This window comes from Cavia porcellus, unplaced genomic scaffold, assembly GCF_034190915.1.
Source record: "Cavia porcellus strain 051 isolate PalLab524CR breed Dunkin Hartley unplaced genomic scaffold, mCavPor4.1 scaffold_1, whole genome shotgun sequence".
Classification (NCBI taxonomy): domain Eukaryota; kingdom Metazoa; phylum Chordata; class Mammalia; order Rodentia; family Caviidae; genus Cavia; species Cavia porcellus.
Genome location: NW_026947484.1, coordinates 81157581 through 81182759, shown reverse-complemented (window position 1 = coordinate 81182759; position 25179 = coordinate 81157581). Strand labels below are relative to the sequence as shown.

At 37.8% G+C, this 25179-nt stretch overlaps 1 protein-coding gene across 5 annotated transcripts in view; it reads right to left on the bottom strand.

The window, feature by feature from the left end:
- Positions 1-599: 599 nt before the first annotated feature.
- Cd274 (CD274 molecule) overlaps positions 600-25179 on the bottom strand; it is a 37067-nt gene continuing 12487 nt past the window's right edge. For 2 of the 5 annotated variants that reach the window (XR_010048122.1, XR_010048123.1), the window contains exons 3-8: positions 16103-16168; positions 14906-15247; positions 8568-8852; positions 6350-6457; positions 4405-4676; positions 600-3523 (exon numbers count right to left, since the gene is read on the bottom strand). Coding sequence is in view for 1 of the 5 variants with exons in the window: in XM_063250724.1 (XP_063106794.1) it covers positions 3501-3523; positions 4617-4676; positions 6350-6457; positions 8568-8852; positions 14906-15247; positions 16103-16154 (870 nt within the window). In the remaining 4 variants the exon portion in view is untranslated. Of the gene's footprint in view, positions 3524-4404; positions 4677-6349; positions 6458-8567; positions 8853-14905; positions 15248-16102; positions 16169-20704; positions 21289-21308; positions 21460-25179 lie in introns of those variants that run through there. The other 3 variants (XR_010048125.1, XR_001201777.3, XM_063250724.1) reach the window with 3 other exon arrangements.

Sequence of the window (25179 nt, the reverse complement as noted above, 5' to 3'; positions counted from 1 at the left end):
TCTGTCTTGAAGCCAACTAACCTTGGACTAAAACTGAGCTAAAATAAATCCTTCCTCTTTTAAAATGTGTTTGCAAAGTACTTTTGCCACAGCCATGAAAAATCTACTAATACACTCTCCAGTGTCACAAAATCCCAGCCAGAACTATGACCACTGAAGTCCGTCACGAAGACTGGTTCTGTGTTCTTCCTGTATGGAAAGGTGAAGTATCTTCATGCACAACACATATTGTATTGCTTTGATTCACCAGGGTCTCACATCAATAGTATATTGTTATTACAAAGATACCGATATTCTTCCTTTAAAACCAGTTTGGCATATATTAATAGAAATAGCCATCATCCTTTCAGAGTATCTGATTTGGAGAAATGATCAAAAGTTTCTTTAAAAAAAAGGAGAAATGGTAGGAAATATAAAAGCAGACTTTGTTGGAAATGAGGAAGGGGATCAGGAGGAAAGGAGCAGAGGGAGAGTAGGGAGGGGGCTGAAAGAATCAAAATAATCAAGATATGCTACATTCATATACCAATCCCCAAATGAACATAACTATGATACATTATTATAAACATACTCTAGTAAGAAATAAAAAACAATGAAGATAAATTTAAAAAATAAATCTCTTTAAATTGAATTTGATGACTATATAGTCAAACCAGCTAGTAAAAGATCTACACTTTCTTGAATGACAAGTGTTACCATGTTTGTTTTAAAACCACAGATTTTCTTATGTTCCCTTCCAGTTCTTAGGCCTTAATTCTCAATTTGACAGAGTTCTAGGTTTCTTACTTTTCTCTAAGAAACCGAAGACTGACATACATCCAGTTTAACAGGTACAAGCTTGCACATCCATGTTTACAGACACCAGAAGGGTGCTGTCTTAAAGAAAAGGCCCTTTGTTTCCCTCATTCTCTTGAGGACTCCTTCTTTTTGCTTTGGCAGCTCTTCAGTACAGATGACAGAATTTTACTGTTTTTTTTTTTTTTATGAAAGAAGCTACAATGCGTAAGACAATGAAATTTTTCAATAAATTATTTTTTTAAAAAAATAAATACTTTTTATTCTCATCATGTAGGATTGAAAAGTATGCTGTATAAACATAAAAGCTATGAAAAAGAAATAACTAGGAAGAGGTCTGCAGATTCTCCAAGCAACTCTCCACTGAGAGGTTAATCTGGGAGTGGTTTTATAAGACACAGAGAAAATAAGAAAATGGACATGCAGATGTATTGAGGAACAAAATAAATAAAAATATTTTATAAAATTAATACAATCAGTGACAAACACAGAATTATATGTCATCTCTGCTTACATTATCTACAGTGATGAAGAGGGTAAAGTGCCTTACAGAAAATATTACAATTTAGGGATCAGTGAACATGTGTTCATGCTCAGCTAGAGTCACAAATAATTGCATAAATACGTACAAGCAGATAACAGAGTTCTGTTGGAAATTCTGTTTCTTCAGTCTTGACATGTGGCAAAACGAAGATTCGAGCAAATGACCATGAGAAAAAAACTTCTGGGACTTCCAAAGAGGTCAGAACCTAAAGGGCTCTGGAAAACAGTATCTTGGGAGGTCCTGGTAGTGATAAGAGCCAGTAGATTTCAAAGGTTCCAGCAGAGATACTGAACCTTTTCTGGAACAGATGAGGATCCCGTGCAACCAGAAGTCAAGGTGTATTGTTAGAATCTCCAGAAGGAATATGTAATTACACAAGTACAGCAGCAAAGTGAAGTTTGTATTCAAGAGAACACAGTAAACAAAAGTTCTAGACATGTTTCTCCATGCAGAATTAGTAATAAGGCTACCATTAGTACTGGATTAACTCACTGTACCCTGGGCAACCCATGGGTCTCCTTTTGAGAAAACACAAAACAAGTCAAATCCAAAGTCAGTATTAGTGCAAGAGCTTAACAGTGATGTTTGCCCAAAGGTATATGTAGTAGATATACAGCATGTAGTAAATCACATGATCACATGAAAGATACAAAGAGGCTATGGGAATGATAATTCAGAAACAGACATGACATAGTTTCTGACTTCTGGGAACCTCAAATTTGGTCCAGCTGCTACATCAAAAATAATATATTAAATAAAAATAGCAAAATGAATAGTACCTACATAATTTCTTATCACAGGGAAAATTTTTAGATGTACTTTTCACATACATTCACATACAGAGACCATACTTATAAGAATACATGGACAGGGGCTGGGGATTTAGCTCAGTGGCATAAGCGCCTGCCTTGCAAGCAGGCAGTCATGAGTTCGATCCCTGGTACCGATAAAAAGGAAAAAGACAAAAAAAAAAAAAAAGAATACATGGACAAAAGGCAACATCTGTTGCTCATGGAATGGAAAGGTAGATACAGGAGGATGGGATGGAAGTTTTTTATCATTTTCTATTGGACCACTTGAATTTTGAAACACAGAAGAGTGTGCATTCAAAACTCAATAGCATTTAGACAGGAAAAAAAAAAAAAGACCCCTAAGCCATAATAGACAAACATCAGATCACACACCAAAGGCAAATAAATCAGTGTAAACATAATCTAAGAAAGGAACTCAAGAGTTACTTTCCACAGTTCTCTGTCTTGCTCACATGTGTAGACTCAATGCCTTGCATGGTGCAAGGCACCCATAATATGCAAAGATACTTAAATACTTTTTGCATGAATACATTTCTGAAAGGACAGCTATACAGGACAGCAGGTAAATTGCAGCAATCTGAGGGCTGATAGTTTCTGCTGTGGTCAAGTTATGTAACTTCTCTGCATCCTCCACTAGTAAATGAGTATAGAAATAAGGGTCACCAGGACAGGGTTACAGAGATGAACTGGGATTACACGAGGAAGGTACCGCACAGTTGTAAAGCTCGTATTTATGTGAGCCTGACACTGTAACGAACCTTTGAAGTCTGAGGATAATTCAAGTCAGCCCAACTTGAGGAGTTGGTTAAATAAGGTAAGAGCCATGTAATCCAATGCTTCCTTTTTGTAACAATACTTACAGAGGATTCTGAGCACCTCACAAACAAGCAATTAAGAAGCAGAATTTTAACATCTACTATATCTTCAAAAGAAATAACTCACATGTCAAGAAGACACTATGGACTCAAAATAAATAGGAACAATTCATAATTACTGCTGCAGTCCTGGGGCTATTGGTGAGGCAGAGGATGAGAGGAAGCAGAGTGTAGGCACTGGGCACTTCCACAGGGCGGACCATTAATCAGGGATTCTCAACCTGCTCCTCACTCATAAGGTCTTTTGCCTCTTTCATACATTACACTCTGTCAGTTATCAAAGTACCAAGGTTTCCTTCCAGGATCCCCTTGTATTCCATCTTTCTTAGTCTTTCTCCTCCTCTTCTTTCCCCAGGTCCCATTTTCAATGCTTGGGCCTTTAACATCCCTTGCATGCCATGTGCCTTTTCTTTCCTGAACTTCCAAACCACAGGATGAGAATCCCTGCTTGAAAATCACAAGTTTCAGTGCTGGTTACGTCTCCTCAAACTGTGGATCTGGGGAGTGACAAAAATGTATTAATATCATGGGTGGGGAGGGTCTAGAAAAAAAAACCCAAGCAATCTAAGAGAAGAAAAACTTGCATTTGTTAGACCATATGATAAGTTTGCAAGAAGAGAAAGACACATGACATTTATGACCAATTACCATTACATGATAAAAATGACTAACCATTCTGGTTTACTTAGGAACATACTCTTTTTAAAACCGAATGATGGGCCTGAGGTTTAGCTGAGTGGTGTAAGTGCCTGCCTGGCAAATGTGAGGTCATGAGTTCAATCTCCGGCACCAAAAACCAAAACCAAAACTCCAAATGATGAGCTTGGTGTGATGGTGCACATCTGTAGTCCCATACTCAGGAGGCCGAGGCAGGAGGATTGCTGCAAGTTTGAGGCCAATCTGGGCTACATAGTTAGTTCAAGGCCAGCCTGCACTACAAAATGAGACCGTGCCTCAAGAAAATGCCGCCCCCCCCCAATTTAAAAGATAAATAAAACTGAATGCTGTCCTGAGCAATCCTTCAGTCCTGAACAAACTGTGATGATGAACCTTTTAGAAACCAAGTGCCAAACTGCAATCCAAAACCTACTTTTCTGCTCTAAAATGGGAATGATTCTAATAATTGTCTTTGATGTTCTGATTGTTGTTGTTGGGGATTAAATGAGATACTTCATACCATGCATGACAATAGTAAACAGTGCCTGACAGACGACGTTACAGAATTAATTCATTATCCATCCACCTAAGTGAGTGTGGTCCCCTGTTACAGGGAGATGTTGGGGTGCAGGTAACAGAAGCTTTCTTAGCAAAGAGAAGCTGCCCCTTCCCCCTTTTCCCTTCCCCTCCTCTCTCCACAAAGCTGTTCTCCGTGCTTTACCCTAAAGGGCCATCGCGGAATCTTCTCAGACTGTGGAAGGAGTTTTCAGTTTCAAGGCAAAGGCGAGCCAGCAGTTCTCATAACTGGCCTCTAAAGCAAGGGGAGACCACGACGGATAGATTTCTTTGCTGTTGCTTTAACTTTTTGTTTCCTTCCTTCATCTTCCCAGTCCCTTCTGATAGTCTTTTATTTTTTCCTTCTGATATTCTTACCATTTTGTTTCTCTGAGTTTGTATCTCGGATGCTGCATTTTTCCACATCTATCGCATTCACTAAAGAAAAAGAAACCATTTTTAAATTTCCATACTGCACAACTCTACATCCTCCACAATGACTGGAGTTAAAATTCCAAATTCCCATGAAATATTTTTAATCTCCTGGGAAGTCTTGTGAACTTTTCTATTCCAGGATCCCAACTCCCAAGGTTAATTAACTAAACAGTTTAGGACACAGATTTTTGCTCTTAGATTTTCTATTTATTTTTCCGTCCTTCCCTCAGAGATAGAAAGATAGATTCCAAGGTACTTTATTATCTGTTGATTTTCTTCTTTCCATTCCTCTTTGTAGTACTGGAGGTTGAATCCAAAACCTCACAAATATTAGGCAAGGGCTCTATCATTGAGCTATACTTTGCAGATTTAAAAAATTTTTTGAGACAGAGTCTTGCTGACCTTCCATTAGCCTCCTAAATCACTGGGGCTGCAGGTACGTGCTGACATATCTGGCCATCTGTTGGTTTTCTAGCCATTCCTAGCCAACTGATCTTTCTTTCCCAGGGAAACAGTCACAATGCAAGTTGGTAAAAATCATTTCCTTGTGAAATTCACTCCATCCTGGGATCTGACTGTCACTGAAATCTGATTTTCAAATCCTGGCTATCTTAGTTTAAATAAGGACTATTCTTTGGAAATCACTGATTCCTACCCACTCAGATCACTTTTCAGATCCACCAGTCTTTGCAGAAGAGTATGGAGACTTCTTCAACAACCACGGGGATTCCCTTCCATATTCTACTTCCTTATATGATATCAGACTTCTCTTTATGAGGACCACCATTGGATCTCTTGATGTACATATCAATGTATTGGGGAAAATGTTTTCCTATTTTAATAGGAGGAAATTATTTGAATACAGGTATTGGCATGGATTTTAATTGTACCCATGGGAAAGTGGAGAAATGAACACATATAAACTATTTCTAAAGTTACTTAACATCCACCTCCAGAAATCTTGCAAAATACTCAATGGTAAAAATAACACAGCTTTAGAGATGAAGCTATTTTGATTAGTTTGGATACCCAAAGACTAGCTCAGTATAAAATTGCAACTAATGCAAGACTCAGATTCAAATGAAACGAGCGGGCATCACAGTGCTTTCACTTCTGTAAATCTCTGGTTATCTGCATAGTGGAAAGAAGTTGTATGACACTGAGCCTTGTTTAACCCCGTCCATACTGACCCTCCCTGTTCCACTGTTGTTCCTCGGATCTTCACCCAGCACCCCCACTCAGCTCAGGTATGACTGCTTATGAATACTGCGATTTCTCTGTGCCACTCTGCAAAACTAAGCCAGCTTCTTGTAGTCACTGTCCAACTCTCATTCCTCAAAACTTCTACTACAGTGCCTCTTTCCAATGTGGGCGACATCGTGGAAAAACAAATGAGCAGGACAGAAGGGAGAAACAAAACACAGTTTTGCCGAGGGCATACTAAATTCACCCTGCATATCTGAACACTGGCTCTGAAAGGGAAAACTAACAGGAAGCAGCATAAGCCAGTGTTTCCCAACCGAATTTTGGGTAGGACACTTCCTTCCATGTGGGGCTGTCCTACATACAGCAAGGTATTTGGAATTTGTGGTTCTGCCTAGTAAGTACTATTGTGGTTACAATAACATCTTCACACTTCCACACATCCCCAGTGAAAACCGTAATGAAGGAAATACCATCTTTTCTTAGGTAGAGGAGGACAAGTGCCACAACAAAGAACAACGGGATGGTTGCCATCATCACAAAATGATTCCTCTTATTTGTTGGAAATACAGTAGGCGATTCTGAAAAACAAAACAAAACACGAAACTGACTAAAGATAAAATTTGCATAGGCAGTGGCAGGAAAATAATCATCCTTGAAGTACAATTTCAGGTTAATTTTCTTATGTAGTAAAAGTCCCTGGCCAGTGAGTGGCCGAAACAGTGAGATGGCTCTGATAACAAGATGAGAGCAGCGTGGAACAGTGGGAGAAGCCCAGGTTTGGGACAGAGACCTGCCTGAAAACAGCTTACCAAATGGAAATTCTAAATAATGTATCTGGCTAATGTTTGTAAAGTGCTTAGTACCACAGGACTGTCTGCTCAATACTAAATAGTGGTTTTAATTATGTCATTTCTTCTTGCTTTTTTGGGGGGAGGGGATTTAGACTGGGTCTTATTATGTTTGTAGTTCAGGCTAGCCTTGAACTCACTTTGTAGCACATGTTGGCCTTGAGTGCAAGGTGTCCCTCCTGCCTCAGCCTCCCAAGTGCTGGGATTATAGGCGTGGGCCAGCATGCCAGGCTTGACTCTTGATTTAATATAGAAGCTAGCACCTTACTATACGTGACAAGGATGGGTCACTGTAGAACTTGGATGAGACCATTAAAGAGCCTCTGCTTCCTCATATGTGTGGCCACCAGCACAGAAAACTGTTATACTGCTCTGAAATCAGAACATCTCTGGACATCTTATGATTGGTTTCACTCACCAATCCCTATCCACACCCTTGCAGGAGCATGGGGTCCCATGCTTGCAGAATGAGGACTTCCACCTCATGTCAGTCCCTGCTTGACTCTTGCTGTTAACTGTGACCAGTGACCCCTAACTACCTAGTTCAAGCTCTGAAGTCACAGTGCCAGCCAGCCTTTGTCTGGTAGCTTATGGTACACTACGACAGTTCATATCTATTTAAGTCTTGCAATAAGTTTATGGGTTAGGCACACCAGATATTAAAAATAAACCCCAGCTTACAGCTGAGAAAACAAACTTGGGGCAGTTAAATGAGCCCCCAAATGAGGCATCATAAATCAGCCTTTAAATATCAGGAATTCACTAACATAGCTCTTAAGGAAAGTCAATCTCATTTTATTTTCTAAACACTTGCTCACAAGATCATTTTAGATTGTTTTTTATATCGGTTGACTTTTCTGTTCAAGTTTTCATCTGTGTGCTCTGAAGGACTTGGAGTTTTTCTGACAATGTTTGTTAGGGGAGGTGGAGAGAAACACTGCATCTAAAAACTGCTTTGGGTTCATATTAAACCACTTCACTTACTCAAATGGTCTGAACTTCTTACCACTGACTCCCATCCTACCCACTTCTGGAAGGAAGTGACACTAAAAATAGTTGAATTTGTGCTCACAAGGGTCTCAAATAATTTTCATACATTTTAACTCAATTTATCTACAATAACTTATTAGAGGAGGTGAAGCACACAAAAGTCCCATAATTTGCCTAAGCAATGCCAGAGCTTCCAGTGATACAGTCTGCTGTAGCACACGCCACATACATAGGTCCCCACCACTGGCCCAGGGACACAAAGCCTCCCATTCTATGCAGGAAGCCACTGTCTTGAATTGAATAGTCTTCGGGAGAAGACATGGAGAAGAAACCATTACTCCTATGTAGCTCAGAGGTACAAAGGAACATTCCATTTGCTTCCTGCCACTGAGACCCTGGAGAAGCCAGCAGTTCTGATTTACGAGGGTTTGGATCTTGAAACTTGGTCTGAGTTGAGTAAGTTGGTCTAAGTTCCTTCAAACACACACACACACACACACACACACACACACACACACACACACACACACTCACACAGCAGCTGAGCATTTCCTGCATGAAACTGGATTCCTTTTTACCTGTTTCCTGCAGTTTGTCAGCTATGTCTTATTTTTTTATGAATATCTAATGTTTATATAAGGCCTGGCATGAAGGGAATATTCAGTAAATATTTGCTGACTGTTTATTAAGTAGCAATATGACTTGGAAGAATAGCATGCATTTTTAAATACAGTGTTACTCATTTACTCATGTATTCAACCATGGCAGAATTGCCATGATGAGCAGGCATTGTGCTAAGGAGCAGGTGACAGTGTTAGGCATACTTTAATTGACACATTGAAAATATTACCTGGGATGATCAACTCAGCTGTATAGTTTCCCCCAGAACCTAATCTCCGAAAAGTACAGTAGAAAATCTTATTAGCTGTTGCGTTGATTCTCAGCATGCTGGTCACATTGAAAAATTTCTCCTCCCTCTGAGACTTGGTGACGACAGTGTTGCCACTGAGGATTTGCTGGTCACTGCTTTCCCAGATGACTTCAGCCTCAGGGTAACCCTCAGCCTGACACGTTAGTTCGTATTCAGAGGTGACTGGATCCACGGAAATTCTCTGGTTGATTTTGCGATATGGGGCTAGGTGATGAGCAAAAAGAAGCCAGGCATTTTTCTTAGCATAGAACTAGACTTGTTGCTTGGTGGTGTCTATATTAGAAGGAATGTTAATGCAGGCTGGTTCTCAGAGAAACAAGCTTACTACTTAGGGTCCTCAGCAGTGGGAACCCCTCTTAGTCTTCCTCAACGTTTTGTTTGAACTTGGACCAACTTTGTGCCTAAAGAAGTAATTACCTTGCTATAAAAATCATTTAGTCTAGCACTCTGGGATGCTGAGGCAGGAGGATCACAAGTTCAAGCTTAGCCTGGGTAACTTGGTAAATTAAGCAAGACCTCACTTCCAAATGAAAGATAAAAAAGGGCTGGGGATGTCTATTAGTGGGCAGTTCAATCCTTAGTATTGAAAAAACAAAACAAAACAACATGTTGGTATGTTTACTAGGTTTGAACTAAATGCCTAGGTTAATTTAAAATAAATTTTTCATTTTTAGTACTCTTTCTATCCAAATATAAATGCCCATTTATTCAAGTGTTTGTATATTTCTTGGTAAAGTGCAATATTTTTCACCTAGGATCCCATTTCTGCATAAACATATTCTCAAGTGTTTTTTTTTTTGTTGTTGTAAAGCTGTCTTTATGAACATGAGCCTTTTCAGATGGGAGCACTGCTTTCTTATTACTCAATAAACTGATTTTGATGCATCATGTGCCTTTTCACCTTTAGGTCAATGATCAGAAATTAGACATGCAAATGTATTCTATGTTATTTGTAAAATTAATGCATTTCTAGTGATACTTTTAGAAGTGTATTTGTAAATTTGGGGATAGTTTTAGACTTACAAAAGTGCTGCAAAAGTAGCGTCATCACTGTATAGTCCTTACCCAGCTTTCCAAATTATTCCCATCATATGTTACCACGGTGCAGTCGTCACAACCAAGGCTCTGACATTAGCACCTTACTGTTGAGCAAATGTCATAATTTATCCGCTCCATCAGTTTTTCCCTCATGTGCTCTGTCTGTTTTATAGAATTTGATACAGTTTTAGATGATTGGTTTGGGGCCCTTTTATGATTAACACATCCCGTTTTCTGACTACTCTAGTAGGGTGTTTAATGCACACAGGTAGCATAAAAGCTTGTTTGTGTTTTAATCTGATTATATTCTTCTGGCATAATCATTATTTTACTACTAAAACTTTAGTGAGTCACTAATGGTCAGAGCCTGAATTCTCCTTTCCTTTACAGGACATAACAAAAAGTTCATGGCATAATATTTTCACAGAGATGTAACACAAAGTAGCTAGGATAAGATAAAAGTGAAAGAATAATGATGTGACATTTTGGTGCTCTTAAATCAAGGAAACTACCACCAATAAAATCAATATAATTAAAATTTCAAAACATATAAGTAATGACTTTTGAGTATTTAAATTCTTAACCTTATATCTGTTGTGTTTAAGAATCATTTAAAAATGGAAACTATGATTATATTTATGAAATAAATACTTCACAAAATAATATTAGTGTGATAAGGTTCAATTCACATAGCACACATTTGATTTCAGGGTAAGTAAAATTTAAGACCTAAAAATATCTGTGGATGGTAAAATGTTAGGGGTAAAACATTTGTTTTTCTTGTCCCTCTGTTATCATTTTTAGAAACAGATTATTAAAGGAAGATACGTTAGGAGGAGTAAGGAGGGTCCTGTTTCACATGGAGGAACACACCTAAATACGGTGCATCGCTAAAGCCAAGGGACGGATGGATGAATTACAGAAGTGACTGAATCCCCACTGCATTAGTTTCCGGAGTGGGGCACACACCTGAGGGTACAGCAAAGAATTTCAGAATTTTCACTTACATGTATTTTTATCATGTCAATTAATCATTTAAGCGTCCTAAGCTTTGCTAGTTGGTGTTAGATGCTCACTTTGCCACAGAAGCGTCTTCTAGAAAGAGGGGAATTGTGTATATCAAAGAGAGGCTGGCTCTTATTTTCTTTTAACTAAATGAAATGTATAAAATGACTTAATCAAAAAGTGTCCCACAGAGAAACTGAGAATTGAAGATAATATTAATTATTCAAGCAGAAACTAAAGGGTAATGTCCAAAATGAATTTTTATCAGCCACTTTATGAGGTTAAAATCAATAAGCACTTAATTGGACCTGACAAAGTATTCACTAAAATCCCTTAAAATTATTAAAAACATCTACCTTTATTAATGATGATTTTCAAGATGTATTATGCCTTAACTTATTAGCTAGTAATAGGAAAGCATCACAAGTAAGAAGACATTAAAATATTGTTTGTTAAATTTTAATTCATCCTTTAAAATGTCTCTTTTTATATTTTCAGAATCTATAATTTTAGGATGAACCAAATGAAATTGGTGATTCTCATCCTCTTTTGCCCCTCAAAGATGGCAACTTGTTGTAATACAATATGTGTATTAGAACAAATTGTATTTTTTATAATTTATACAAACATACTCACTTTGCAGATGGGGTGGATAATCAAAACTTTTTGCAGACCTCAGGTCTATTGATCTAGAGCACTATACTAATGTTGGTTAATCAAGACCAAAAAAATTCAAGATTACTTTTAAGCCATTAAACAACTTGAACACAGTCTAGAAATACAAAGATAGGCAGCAACTTATGGTTATGAAGACTTCAAAGCTAGACTGTTTATCTTTAGAACTTGGCTTTACCACTTACAAGGTAGTGACTTGAGCAAATTGATCAATTTCTTTGGGCCTCAGTTTCCCAATTCTTAAAATGAGAAGAATAATGCTGATGGACCAGCTGAACAATACATTCTGACTTCAGTCAAGTGAGAAGGCATATTCCTTTAATCTTAGTACTTGGTAGGCTGAGGCAGGAGGATCACCATGAGTTCAAGGCCAGCCTGGGCTACATAGTTCAAAGCTAACCTGAACTGCATAGTGAGCTCCTGGCTCAAAAATCTGCCTCCTCCAAAAAGATAAAGAAAAGATACATTCTTACATATAGTAAAATGAAAAAAACATTAATCTTAAACATAATGCAACACCTACCCCACAGAATCATATGAGGATTAAATGAATTATGATAACAAAAAGTTTAGTACTGGGCTTAATCCACAGAAGTGCTATGTAAGTTTTCATTGCTATCACAATTCCTACGACCACCAATATCTGAGCTGTTCCCCTTAATGCTACTGCTGAAGTACATTTTCAGCATACTTTTAAGAAAGTACTACAGTTCTTGATAAGTGATCTTGGAAAGAAATTTAAAATTTAAATATTAAAACTTGCTCATGTTTCAAAAATTTCAGGCTAACCTATGGGGAGAAATCATTCAGTCATTCACTCAATAAATATTATTTGTGTGGTCTTTGCACACTGCACTTTACTATATGGCAACTCCTGGAATACAATGATGAATAAAACACTGACTGTACCTCTGCCCTTCTAGAGTTTATGTTCTACAAGAAGAAGAGAGAAAAAAGGCCCATTTATCATGTCCTACATGATAGTGATAGATGCTGAGGGGAACAGTTAAACAGGGGTGGTGAACATAGGGGCAGGGAGCTAGTGGGGAATGCTACCAGGTGACCACTGGGCCACACAGCTGCTTTAGCCAGCTGTCTACCGCTTTGTCCTTTCAGCTGCCAAATCCCATTAAGGCCAAGAAGATGTTAAATGAACATGTCACTTCCCATGATATTAAATTCAATTTTCAATTGAGCTTCGGATGCTGAGAATCTGGTATTTAAACTGACAAACACGAAAGGTGTGATAATACCCAAAGTGATAAATGAGTTAACCCAAAACCAAACCCTTTAAAATTTCAGTTTTGAAATGCTTCACCTTTAAAATCCCACTGAGTAAACTCCCTGGGGGGAAGCTGCCATACCACACATTTGCAGTGATGGGAAGAGAAGCCCAGAAACATTACTGTGGAATAATTTGCATATAGAGGTGACTCAGGAGTTCTACTTCCTTGGGGTGCAGAGCTTCTGCACATAAGCCACCGAGTTTCCATGGGGAGGTGGGACGTTGCTTCTGTGCAAGTGAAGCCTGGCTGCTGCTTTATTTTCAGTGCAGAAGGTGCAGACTCTTGGTTTAGCTCAACTCAACTTTCCAAACCACTGAATGCAAATGACAAGGTGGACTGGATCTAGGATGCCTATTTAATACAGTACTATATTTTGTAAGACAAAAGAGAACAGTCAAACAAATCAGACCTTCAAGTCTCCTTGGTCATCTTCTTTGGCTCGTGAAAAACCCATCAGTGCCAGAGTTCCTATTATGTTAAAGAGATATTATAGAGCCAAGATAATCTGGAATAATCTCTTTTTCATTATGAAATACCCGCAAAATTGTCCCCTGAATATTCCCAACAGGCCGATGGGAGGCCTCTGGGAACAGAAACTTAAACTTGATGCTTTCATTTCCTTTACTGCCAGGACTGTGTTCTTATATTCCACAACCTAAATCTAGCAATGTTGACTCTTCACACACTTAAGCCTTGAAAATTTCTTTCAGTGCCTTAGAACAAAGTAAATACCTGATATTTGCTGATGGATTAAAGAAAAGTTGTAAACATAAACAACCCATAATAAGCATGTTTTCATGAAAGTCATGAAAGAAGAGACCTATGATAAAATAGAAGAATATTAAGTCTACTTTACAAGTGACATTTTCTTAACAATGGCAGCATTAACTAAGCCAGCATCAGAGATCCAGTAATGTACCATAAAAAGGATGGATTTCTCCTAAACTCTATCTAATTTTATTTTTGTGTTTGTAATTATCAGCAGTCCTTCATAATAAATACAAACTTTTCTTATATTACTGACTTAAAACTGATGGTAGTAATTAGCTCAGAACAAAAGATCAAAGGGAGACAATTTAATTCTAGTAAATATTAAAATCCTAGTAAATATTAAAATTTAATTCTAGTAAATATTAAAAATTAAAATATTAATTCTAGTAAAAATATTAATTCTAGTAAAATATTAAAATATTATAAAAATAAAAGAAGTAGGGAGATAATATCCAAGGTGTGACAGAGAGACTAGGTTTCAGCTTACTATCAGAGAGAAATTTCCAGTCTCTGGAAGGAGATTCCAAATAACAGGAATGTCATTGTGGGAAGCATATGAACAGAAGATCCTTTCGGGGATTTCTGTGCTTTGAAGGAATTTGGATTAGCTGCTCACACCTGGGATTCCTTCAGCTCTCAGTTCTGTGAAACTCAACAGTGAAAGCAGAGGTGGTCAGCGAAGTTGTTTTCCTTCCCTTAACCAGCACCAACCTATGACTTTGAACTCAAGTGACCTGATGTCATATTTGTGGGTCAGTATCCAGGAATTAACATCCACAGTTCCTTTTCAACACTCCAAGATAACACTTGCATAGATTCTGCAATGAATATACACCTGATGAGCACAGCCTGTACCATGTCTGAGAAAGAGTGGTTTCTTTTACTTTCAATGTGATGATTTTTTTCCTTTATCATTCACTTCAAGTCTTTCTGAGTGTAAACCTTATAATAGGCTTTACTTTTAATATATTTATTTGGGTTTGACACAAAGAAACTCAAAGGAAGGGAAATGTGTCAGTCTAATAGAATAAAAAATAGCATTTGAATAAAAAAATTCGGGAAGGACACATAAACTGTGTTTACTATATTCATACCATGATGGGGACTACAGGAGGAACACTTACAATCACTTTATTCCCTTCCATAGTGTCTTAGTTATTTGTAAACACATTTATTATTTCTTTTTTGCATTTATGATTTCTATAATAATAAAATGTTGAAATCTGGAATTTACTTTTTTGGAAAACTGAACATACGGTTGGGAATATGACTGTGTTACTCGGCTCTGGGTATCTAGTGACTCTCCAATGGCAAGTGCTCTAGTAGTGTCCAGGGATGAGTGTGTGAATGAATGAATGAATGAATGAATAGGCTGCTATTGTTCTGTTGAAGAGGAAGTCTGCATTTCCAAGAATGAAAATCTCCCAATACTTGATCTGTTACAGATAAAGGTCAAGTTTCCTTAGTTATAATAGTTCTTACCATTGACTTTCAAAGTAATCCGCTTATAGTCCGCACCACCATAACCGATCATGCAGCAGTAAACCCCTGCATCTTGTAATTTGACATCTGTGATCAGAAGTGCAGCATTTCCCTTGAAGAGCTGGTCTTTGAGCAGCCAGGCCCTATGCCTGAAGCTACTGTGCTGAGCCTTGGGGTCTTCCGTTCCATGCACAAACTGAATGATTTGCTTATCATCTTTTTCCCAGTAGACGACTAATGAAAGCAGGTCCAATTGTTTTTGTACTGGGAAGTTGCATTCAATTGTCACATTGCTGCCATATTCTATGACATACAGGTCCTTGGGAACTGTGATAGTAAATGCTGAAAAGAAAGATGTCTAATTCTCAGAAGACACAAAATTCATCAAAACACTTATAAAGTAATTACAGAACTTATAATCACTTTAACTGAATCATTATAAGATAATTATACTTAATAACCTATTTCCCCAAGATATGTATTTTATCAGCATGCTTGAAACATATTTTGGGGCAATATAAGCTGGTCCTTGCATTAAAATAATAAAAGTAGCTAAACAAGTTGTCCTATTATTCATAAACATACATTTCTGTAAAAATACTATACGGTGATGCACTACTGATAACTAGAAAGACTTAGTTTCATGTACACATTCCAGGAATGCCATTTGACTGAGTAAATATTTTCTTTCAACATGTCTGGACAATATATTCCAATAGTCTCCCATTCTTACTGTCCTAAAGTTTTGATCAGTTCTCTAACCAGAGGTTCATAGGTATGGAAATTTATGGAGGGCATCAGGATGTTGTCAATACTGTTATTCTCACAATTTCAATGTTTACTGAAATTCTTAGAATATTTTCATCAGGAAAAGTAAGTCACAGAGCAGTACAGATAGAATGAGTCAGAACTTGCTTAAAATAAACAAAAGTATATCTATAGGTAATTTTCCCAGAAATTTTCTTAGTTTTCCCTGGGAAATAGGTAATGTGCTAATTCTACACTGTCTGTATTTTCTGTATCTTTACACAATGACACAAATAATTTCCAAGAGTGAAGGTATACATGAAATAAAGAAGAAAAAATAGAATGCTCTGTCTATAAGATCCATGTCCATTTAAAATTATTATTTCAGCTTATAAACTCATGGTTAAATATTCACAATATAGAAGTGAGTGGAAGGATTTGGTGCCTTACCATGCAGCAAGTGATAGCAGAATGTGAATATAAAGATTGCAAATATTCTCATCTTTCTGGAATGACCTAATTATAGGAATACAAAAAGAAGATTGATTTATTTAATAATTGAACACTCAGTATGACAGTATGAGATTTGATAGTCCTAATTGGAATAGTCCTGGATAACCAGCTAATGAATGATTTGCAAGAGTGGAAACACAGTGGGGAATTTGGAAGTTCAATACCTTCATTTTAGCCCAGAGGTGTATAGAGCCGAGTGGAAAACAAAAGCTACTATGAGAAGATGAAAATTTTTAAATTTAGCTAAAGGCCCTGAAAAAAATTATAACATACACTCAAAACAAGTCAAGAAGAAAATATCTCACTGATAGCCTCTTATTTGTTTCATGTTTTTCTGCTTTGTAACATACAGAAGAACATATAGTAGAAATCCAAACTTGCCATATGTGAAAATTTAAAGCAAAAGAATTTGACTCACTTCTCCTACCTACTGAAAGACTTCCCTTTACAACATACAACTAAATACTTTTAACTTGTATTTAACTACTCCAGACTTATACTTTGCTATACCTGATTGCTAGGTCCATCCTTCTCCCCCTTACTTATTCCAAATCATAAATCCCATATTCTCAAGATTCCACTGGTAACTGGGGTGGAGCAGGGAAGACGGTGTCTCATGGACACATTTCCAATGGTATCTGCCTTTTTTCATTACATCGTTGTGCTTAAAATTTTCAAATCCTTTCACTCAGCAAACACTGAACACTTCCCTGTGCCAGGCACACTACAGTTCACCGAAGATGTAGCAGTCAGCAGAAAAGAACTGTGATTCTGCTCCTGTAGCTGATATTCAAACAGCAAAGTAGAAGAAGACGTGTGCTTTATTTCAGGCAATCTGTATATTTATTAACATATTTTCTCTCTTTTATGTTTGATAAGAAACAGAGTTTTCTCGCTTGGTGTTGTTCCAGCCCTTACATACATACAGAATTAATCAGTGTTACAGATACACAAAGCAGAAGAGTAAGCTACTGATATATAATAGCTTCTAAAATCAATAAGAAAATTATATATAATCCAAGAGGAAAATGAGCAAAAGTTCTAACATAAAATTCACAGAGTAAGATATGCAAACCAGGGGCCAGTAGTATCGCTCAGTAGCATAGGGCCTGCGTGGCAAGTGCAAGGTCCTGAATTTGATTCCTAGTACAAAGTAGACATACAAATGAGAAGTAAACAAAGGAAAGGACGCTCAACTTCACAATAAAAAGTATATTTAAGATAGAAAATATCGTTTTTCACTTACATAGCTTGACCAAAATTATGTTTCCTAATATCTAGTATTTGTGAAGTTACAGACAAATAGGCTTTCTTGCCCATTAATGGAATGTGAAATTGTTTAACTCATTTTGAAGGATAATTTGGTAGCCTCTAACAAAAATTTTAATATATATGTCATATGCCTTTTCACTGCCTCTCCTATAAATCTAAAAACAAAAAAACAGTCATGCATCGTGATGTACACCTGTGATCTCAGCAATCAACAGGCTGAGGCAGGAGGATCTCCACAAGTTTAAGGCCAGCCTGGGCTACATAGTGAACTAAAGGCCAACCTGAACACATAGTGAGACCCTGTCTCAAAAACAAAAATGTACACATAGTAGTATATGTACAGGGATGACATTGTTAATACTCTAATAGCTTCAAACTAAGAATACCCTAGGGAACTTAAATGATTCAATAAATTTTGGGATTTTCATATAATACCATTAAGGTACAGAAAATGTATGAAGGAGAAAACTACTTTTGTTAAAAAATGCCCGTGTGTGTGTGTGGTATCTTCAGACACAGGAAATGTTTAAGATGTTGACAGTTACCTTTAGGAATGAAGTGAGAGGAGGGACGGGTAGTTTTTCACCAATTGTAATTTTTTTTTTTTTGAGACAGTGTCTCTCTATGCAGTTCAAGCTGGCCTTGGGCTCACTTTGTAGCCCAGCCTGGTCTCGAACTTGCAATGATCCTCCTGCCTCAGCCTCCCAAGTGCTGGGATTACAGGCGTGAGCCACCACACCCAGCTCACCAATTGTAATTTTTAAAAGGAAGGAAAGATACAAAAAGAGAAATGATTTTTTATCTTGAGAAGCTGCAAAAATTTAGCAGACCAAAGTGGCATAATGGAAGAACCCCAGAAATGGAGTCCAAATAGTTGAATTGAGGTAGAATGACATTAATTTATTATTACAGTTTTCCTCACTTGAGCAATACAACCATATTAAAGAAAAACAGGAGAAAATCACCCTCTACCACTCTCACTCAGGGAGCATTTGGGAGTACTAAAAGTGTATTACTTGGTAACTCAGTTTCCCTGTCGAGTGGGTTTGGGACAGGGGAGGGCTGCTACTAAAATCCAGCTGTAGAGGCCAGAGATAGGACAGCACACTCACAAGAGAGGCATACCTCACCTAACATGTCAGCAGTGCTAAGACTGAGAAACCCCAATCACTGTGAACATTTCTGTGAATATCTTTATCTTTTTTGCTATGAATCTTTAAGTGATTACTATCTTATGCATTCAGTACCCTGTAGATAGGGAGTAAGGATGGCCTGTTAGGACACAAAGGCTGCTGAAAAGAGGGTGCTGTCAGAAAGGACTGACTGTCCCTTCTTTGGGTCAGAGTTGATTACAGCATAATTATAAAGTATTAATGTGATATTATAAACACAAACACTTGTTAGGCAGGAGAAAACTTAAGGTACCCCGGTCCCCAATTAAAGCACTGTTGAATAAAACAGGGAAATTAAATCCACTGATACAATATATCTAATTTTGCCAATGTATATGCCATACTTTGGTGGAGTTCTTATGGTTTAATGAATCTGGTTGAAAATATTAGTGTGATAAATGTTTACCAGAAGTGATGAATTAGACCTAACATTTACCTAATTCTTCATTATGCCCCCTTCTCCAAGGCTCCATTCTCTTGGAGTGCAACCATCACTAGTCAGAGAGAGAAAGAGGGGAAAAAAAAAAAGGAAACTAGACCATGTAAATAAGCATAGTGTTTGACTTCTAAATCCCATAATAAGGCCGCTGCTCAAAGAGGAAAACATGGACATCTCCTTCAGATAAGAAATGGTGACCTTGTGTGAATTCCAGACAAGACAAGAATGGAGACTTTTGCAGAGCAATGGGTTATGAACTGGAGAAGACACCCTGGCTCAACCAGGGGAAGTGGGTTTGTCCCTAGGGGAAGCCCAGTCTAACATCATAGAACTAACACCACTTCTCAGCCTGTCTAGGGTAGATAGTTAGGAGGAAGAGGTAAAGGTGAGAGCTTCCTTTCTCAGGAACAAGAGAGTTTATTTATTAGTAAGTCTTTACTACAATTTCAAACTATTATACTTCACCAGACTCTGTGCCTAAACTCCTTCCTCTCAGTCACACTAAGACACTTTGGTACATTTCCACATATGGCTTCAGTTCCAGTGTTTCTGTGTCTTTCTAAAAGGTCACACTAACTACTGTCACGCAGATCCTGTCTACCCTCCTCCACTGAAAAAGGCTAATTTTTTTTCAGTATCATCGTACTTAAATACTGTTGGTGACTATCATTGTTAAGTGGTACATCATTTCTGACAATTTTCAATATTTCTCAAAAGGTCTTTTAAATATTCAGACATTTTGACTAAGTAGTTACAATTTTAAGGGTTTTTTTTGAAGAAAATAATCAGCAATGTCCCAAAGACTTACATGCAGTGATGTTTGGTGAATGGCTATGATAATGAACCACTATAAATAACCTTTACGTCAGCAACATGAGACTAATTTCATTTGGTTACTAAAATTTTTAAACTGATAAGAACAGATATTACAAAAAAGAACACATTTATCTTAGAACACTTTATCTTAGCCAAAAAAATCAATCATTCCTAAATCTTTTTGTAGGCTTGTTAACAGAAAAGCATCCAAAGTATGTATTTTTCCAGATTAAACAACAAGAGGGATACCAGTGGTACTTTCACTCCTTAGGTTATAAAACAATCCAAAGTGAACCTTAACATAGGCCAAGGTCAATGTGTCTAAGGCATTTTTAACATGCCATCCCTATGCTCCTTCTCTATGGAACTCTTTTATGTTCTAGGAGCTGCTAGAACAAAAATCTTAGGCTTTGGAGTTTTGGAATTTAGGACCGAAAGGGGGCTTTGGGGATGCTGCAGGCAGAATAATTTACTCAGAATTATATTGCTAATGAGCAGGTAAAGGTGAATGAAGTAAGATCCAGGTGTCTAACATCCAGTCTAAGAAGATCAGTCTTGACCGGGCTGTCTATGGACCATATTCGTGCACATGCAGTCACATAGAAGATTGACATTAAAGCAAAACTAAATCGCACTGCTCAGGAGGCTAGACATACAGTACTGCCAATTCTTAGGTCTGAACCCCACCAAGCAATCGCCCCTTGACCCAGCGTGCCCTAACTCTCTCTCTTCCCCGTTCCCCCCTCCTCTCTCCATCCCAAAGACTTTCCATCTCTACAGATGCAGAGTTGGCCCGAGACTCGGGCACTGCGTGCCAGGCAGGAGAAGCACGCTCCCTACCTGCGGGCGCGGAGACTCCAGGTCAGCTCAGAGACGCTGATGCTGCGCTGGGGACTGCGAGGGGGAGCAGCCAGTGCACCAGCTAATTACTGCCCTGCGTGGGGAGCCCGCCCACCTCTCTTCAAAGCGCCGCCTCCAAAAAAAATCCAGCAAGGACCGGACTTTTTCCCGAGGCGCTGGGATAGAAATTAGAGAATTCTGTATTCTTTTAAACAAGTATATGTAAAACCGAAACCAAAAGCTGAAACCACCAGCCCGATTTTCCCGTAAGTCAGACCTTCATCTAGAAGTTTCAATCAGACAGGGTTTGTGCCTGCCTGTAATCCTAGCTACCCGTTCGGGAGCCTGAGGCTGGATGCTAGGTTCGAAGCCAACCCGGGCAATCGAGCAAGAAACTATTTGAAAAAAAAAAAAAAAAAAAAGAAAAGAAAACAAGAAAGAAAGAAAAAGGAGGGGGATATAGCTCAGTCTCCCTGGGTTCGATCCTCAGTATCACACAAACACACTGCAAAGATTAAAACAAATTCACATCTAGTGTGTTTTAAACAGAGTTCTAGCACACACATACACCTGAAATCAAAAGGATTACAAATTTTAATTTTACCTTCAGAATCCAGACATCTTAATAAATTATGCCCTCAGGTTTTCCCTCTTTCTGATGACAGGCTTTTTAAAATCACAGAATATTCTCATATAAAGATATAACTTGATACAGCGTATAGAAAGTGAGCAACATATCCTGATGGCTTTGGTTTTTATTCTAGAAAGTAGTATTTGCATATAATGAAAATTTTATTTTTACATTGCGGACTTTGTAACTTCCTCAAAGTTCCTCGACATAATGAAACTTCAATTGCTTCATCATTAAAGGAACTTCCCATCATGAGCTTTATCTTTTAAGAATGCTCTGGATTCCTGCTATACCGCCATTCTTGGGATTTACGCTGGATATATTCTAGGTAAGAGTTAAGAAAGGCCTCTGGATTGGCCTGGGGTGGGTGGGCTCTTGCTGAAGCCATGTTGCTCACACTGAATGTGGTGGCATAGTTTACTTCAGCATGGCCCATGTTTGACTACAAGCACCTTCCTTTTTTGTGTGCACAGGTTAACCTCTTCATTGTTTGCCTTTCCTATTTATTCATTTTATTTGCATGCATGAGATGCACACTGGCTTGGTTGTGGCAGTTACGTCCTATGTAGGAATTTTCATATTTTCAAATATCAGAGACTTTTATTTTTAACTTGCAAACTATTGAGATGATCCTGAAGAACTAGTAGGGAGTGTGGAATTCTCTAGTGTGAAACTGTAGCTGACTTTGGAGACCCAGCCCAGATGCTCCCTATTTCAAATCTCTTGATAAACCATAGTGGAATAGAACAATTTTTCCAACTTTAGTGACTAACCTATAGTAAAATAGTTTTATGCGGCATTCAGCTTATGTGTAAAATAGTTTTATGTGGCATTCCGCTTATGCGTTTGTGTATGAAATCACATGTATGTATATCAACTATGTGTAATACCTGCTGATGTTTTGTATTTAATTTTTTTCTCTAAAAGTGGACACAGATTTCATGGTCTGCAATTGTGGTTATAATGTTCTGAGAAAAAAAAACTGGCTCTAGTGTAATCTATCATTAGTCACTGATTTATCTTGTCAAATATTGTACTCAGGATTGTCATACCTTATTAATGTCTACGATCATGATTTCTGTATCATTTCTAAAACTGGAAGGGGGATGTTTGTTTGTTTTCCAAAAGCATTGTTTAGGATCTATCTAAATGGTCAAGTGGGGAGTCTGGAGGTAAATAAAACCTGCCTTTCTCTGAAGCTGATGGGAATTGAAGGCATTTACTCAGTTTATAGCACTGTGACTTGCATATTAGTAATCTGAGGCTTTGTGTTCTGTTCATCTGACTCACCTGTTTCCACTCTTCAGCCTTCATTTCCTCATGATATTCATTGAGCTCCTAATATGATTTTTCTATCCTCCAGTGGAAAAAAAGAAACTTATATTTATCACGTCAAAAGAGCTGAGGAGTGTTAGCCCTAAAAAATTGTGTTTTACAAATTGGGCAAAGTATATGGAGAAGTGCTAAAACAGAAGAGCAGTAGCTAGTCAGCTAAGAGCTAGACAGCCTGATAATCTTTAATCTCCCCATTTCCTGCTTACCTCTACCCACCCCATTCACTTTCAGAGGAAAAACTCATCATGGCCAGTGTGCTCTTTCTTAGCATGCCCTGAGGACTGCATCTCTGTTAGCTTGGAATAAGTGTTAAAAGTAAATCCCAAGGCTCTGTCACAGATCTGCTGGATGCAAATCTCTAGAAGGCAGTCTTTGGTGTTGACTGTTTAATACTATCCCCAGGTGAGTTGTGTATGCACTGAAGTTGGAAAACTGATGATTTAATGTTTAAGAAAAAAAACTGATCTGAGACTTCTCTGCAGATACAGGTATACTTCCCTTCCTCTATCTAATTGGGTGATTACATCATTGTGTGTCTAATCTATTTTCTACTTTTCCCTCTAAATCAGAGAAAGATGAACCACATCTGTGCTGATCTCAGAAGAAAGGTAAATTTCATGGTCTCTTAACTGATCCTGAAATGATGTAAGCATATTTTCCAGAGAAGGAGCATTTTTTTAGGAAGTTTTTTGATTTTTTTCAAAAGCAGTATGTAAACACTCAAAATAATAACAAAAATTGACAAACTTCTTTGTACTGAATCTTTTAAAATTTATTTTGTTATGTGAAAATACAATTTTGTCTCAGTGTCTTATTTTGGATTGTGCAGAAGTATAAACCACAGCCATATGTAATGCCTATTTAATCTGTTGCTGTATCCATCCAATGTCTGGCTTTTGTTGTTCCTTCTTTACATTCTGCAGACTCACATTATGTAGACTGATAGTAACAGATTTCGTGGAGAAGAACAGTTTGTTGAGCCTACTTCAAACAATGGTTTAAATGACAGGAGTAACTCACATGTGTGAGGACCAGCACATACTGTCACTGACACTCCCTCTCACATAATTCCCTCTTTCATATTCTCCTTCCTATTCTGAGCTAGAGAAAAATTCATGCCTTCAAAAGATACCTCCTACACCACAGGCATTTAAACACAAAAATGATGTTCCCTGTCCTCAATGAGTTCATGAACCCTTCCATAAATAATTCTGATCTGGAAAGTGTTGTAGAAGACTAGAAATGGTTTGAGTAAGTATTTTAATTCTAAAGAATCTCAAACCAAGTGAAAAATCACTAAATAACAGAGTTTACAATAGTGATATGTTCTTCAAGTACATATTGAGATATATTTATTGATTTAATATCCCAAATATCCTAAGCAAGTGTTACACAAACAACACAGCCATCTTGTGGTCATTCACTTGGTACAAGGATATGACTTGGCTCACATGTCTCTTGCAGGATCATCTCTAGAAGCATTATTTAATACTCACATTTGGTTTTCAAACAAGGACAATATAACTTGAAATCTAAAAGCCTACAAAATTTCTACCTTGTAAGGAATAACTGTTTTTGATGTCATTTCAGAATAAATGCTTATTCAAAGGCCAGTTATAGTCAAATCCAGATGAACTACACTCAGAAGCTATTATGGTTGATACACTGTGTCAACTTGAAAAGTTTGTAGGTTTAACTTAAAGACTCATCAGCAAGCCAGGAACCTTACTCTGTAAATAGCCTCATCCTGTACACGATTTTGTGAGTGCTATACCTGCCCTGGAGGCGGTAGGGAGTAGCCTATGAACACTATACAGGAGAAGAGGCCTGTTCCCTCTTTTGCTCTGGCTGCTGCCTTGCACTGTTGCCCCGTGCCATTCCATCCTGTCTTGGAGCCAACTCATTATGAACTGAAACCTCCACAAACAGTGAGCTAAATAAACCTTTTCTTCCTTTCACCCTGGAGGGTGTGTTGGGTGGTTTTGTGCCAGCAATGAGAGAAAAGTAATCAACACAGAACCTATTTAAATTGCTATGATAAAGGCTCATAATAAAAGAATGAGTAATAGTTTTTTTCTTTTCCCATCCTTATTGAAAGGGCGGTTCTGTTCTGAGAGGTACATTCCAAATGTACATTCACTATGTAAGAATTTTGGATAATAAAACTTATTTTTAAAAAAAGAGAAAAAAGCAGGATAACATAGTAGAGCATGCTAGTATGGCATTTATCTAGCAGTTGGGGAACACATAAGAGGTGATATTTGAGAAATGAGTTAAGAAGATAGCCATATAAAGATATGTAGAAAGAGTATATTTGACAGCAGGAAAAGATTACAATGGGGAGGGGGGGACCAGCTTGGCAAGCTCCATGGATGGAAAAAGTATAGAGTGGTGTCTGTGGGGGAGGAGATGGGGGATCAGATCACATTTGGAGGGCCTTGAGGAAAAGTGAGAATGGTAGAGGAATTACCTGATAGGTGTTGGAAAAATATCACTGTCATTACATCCA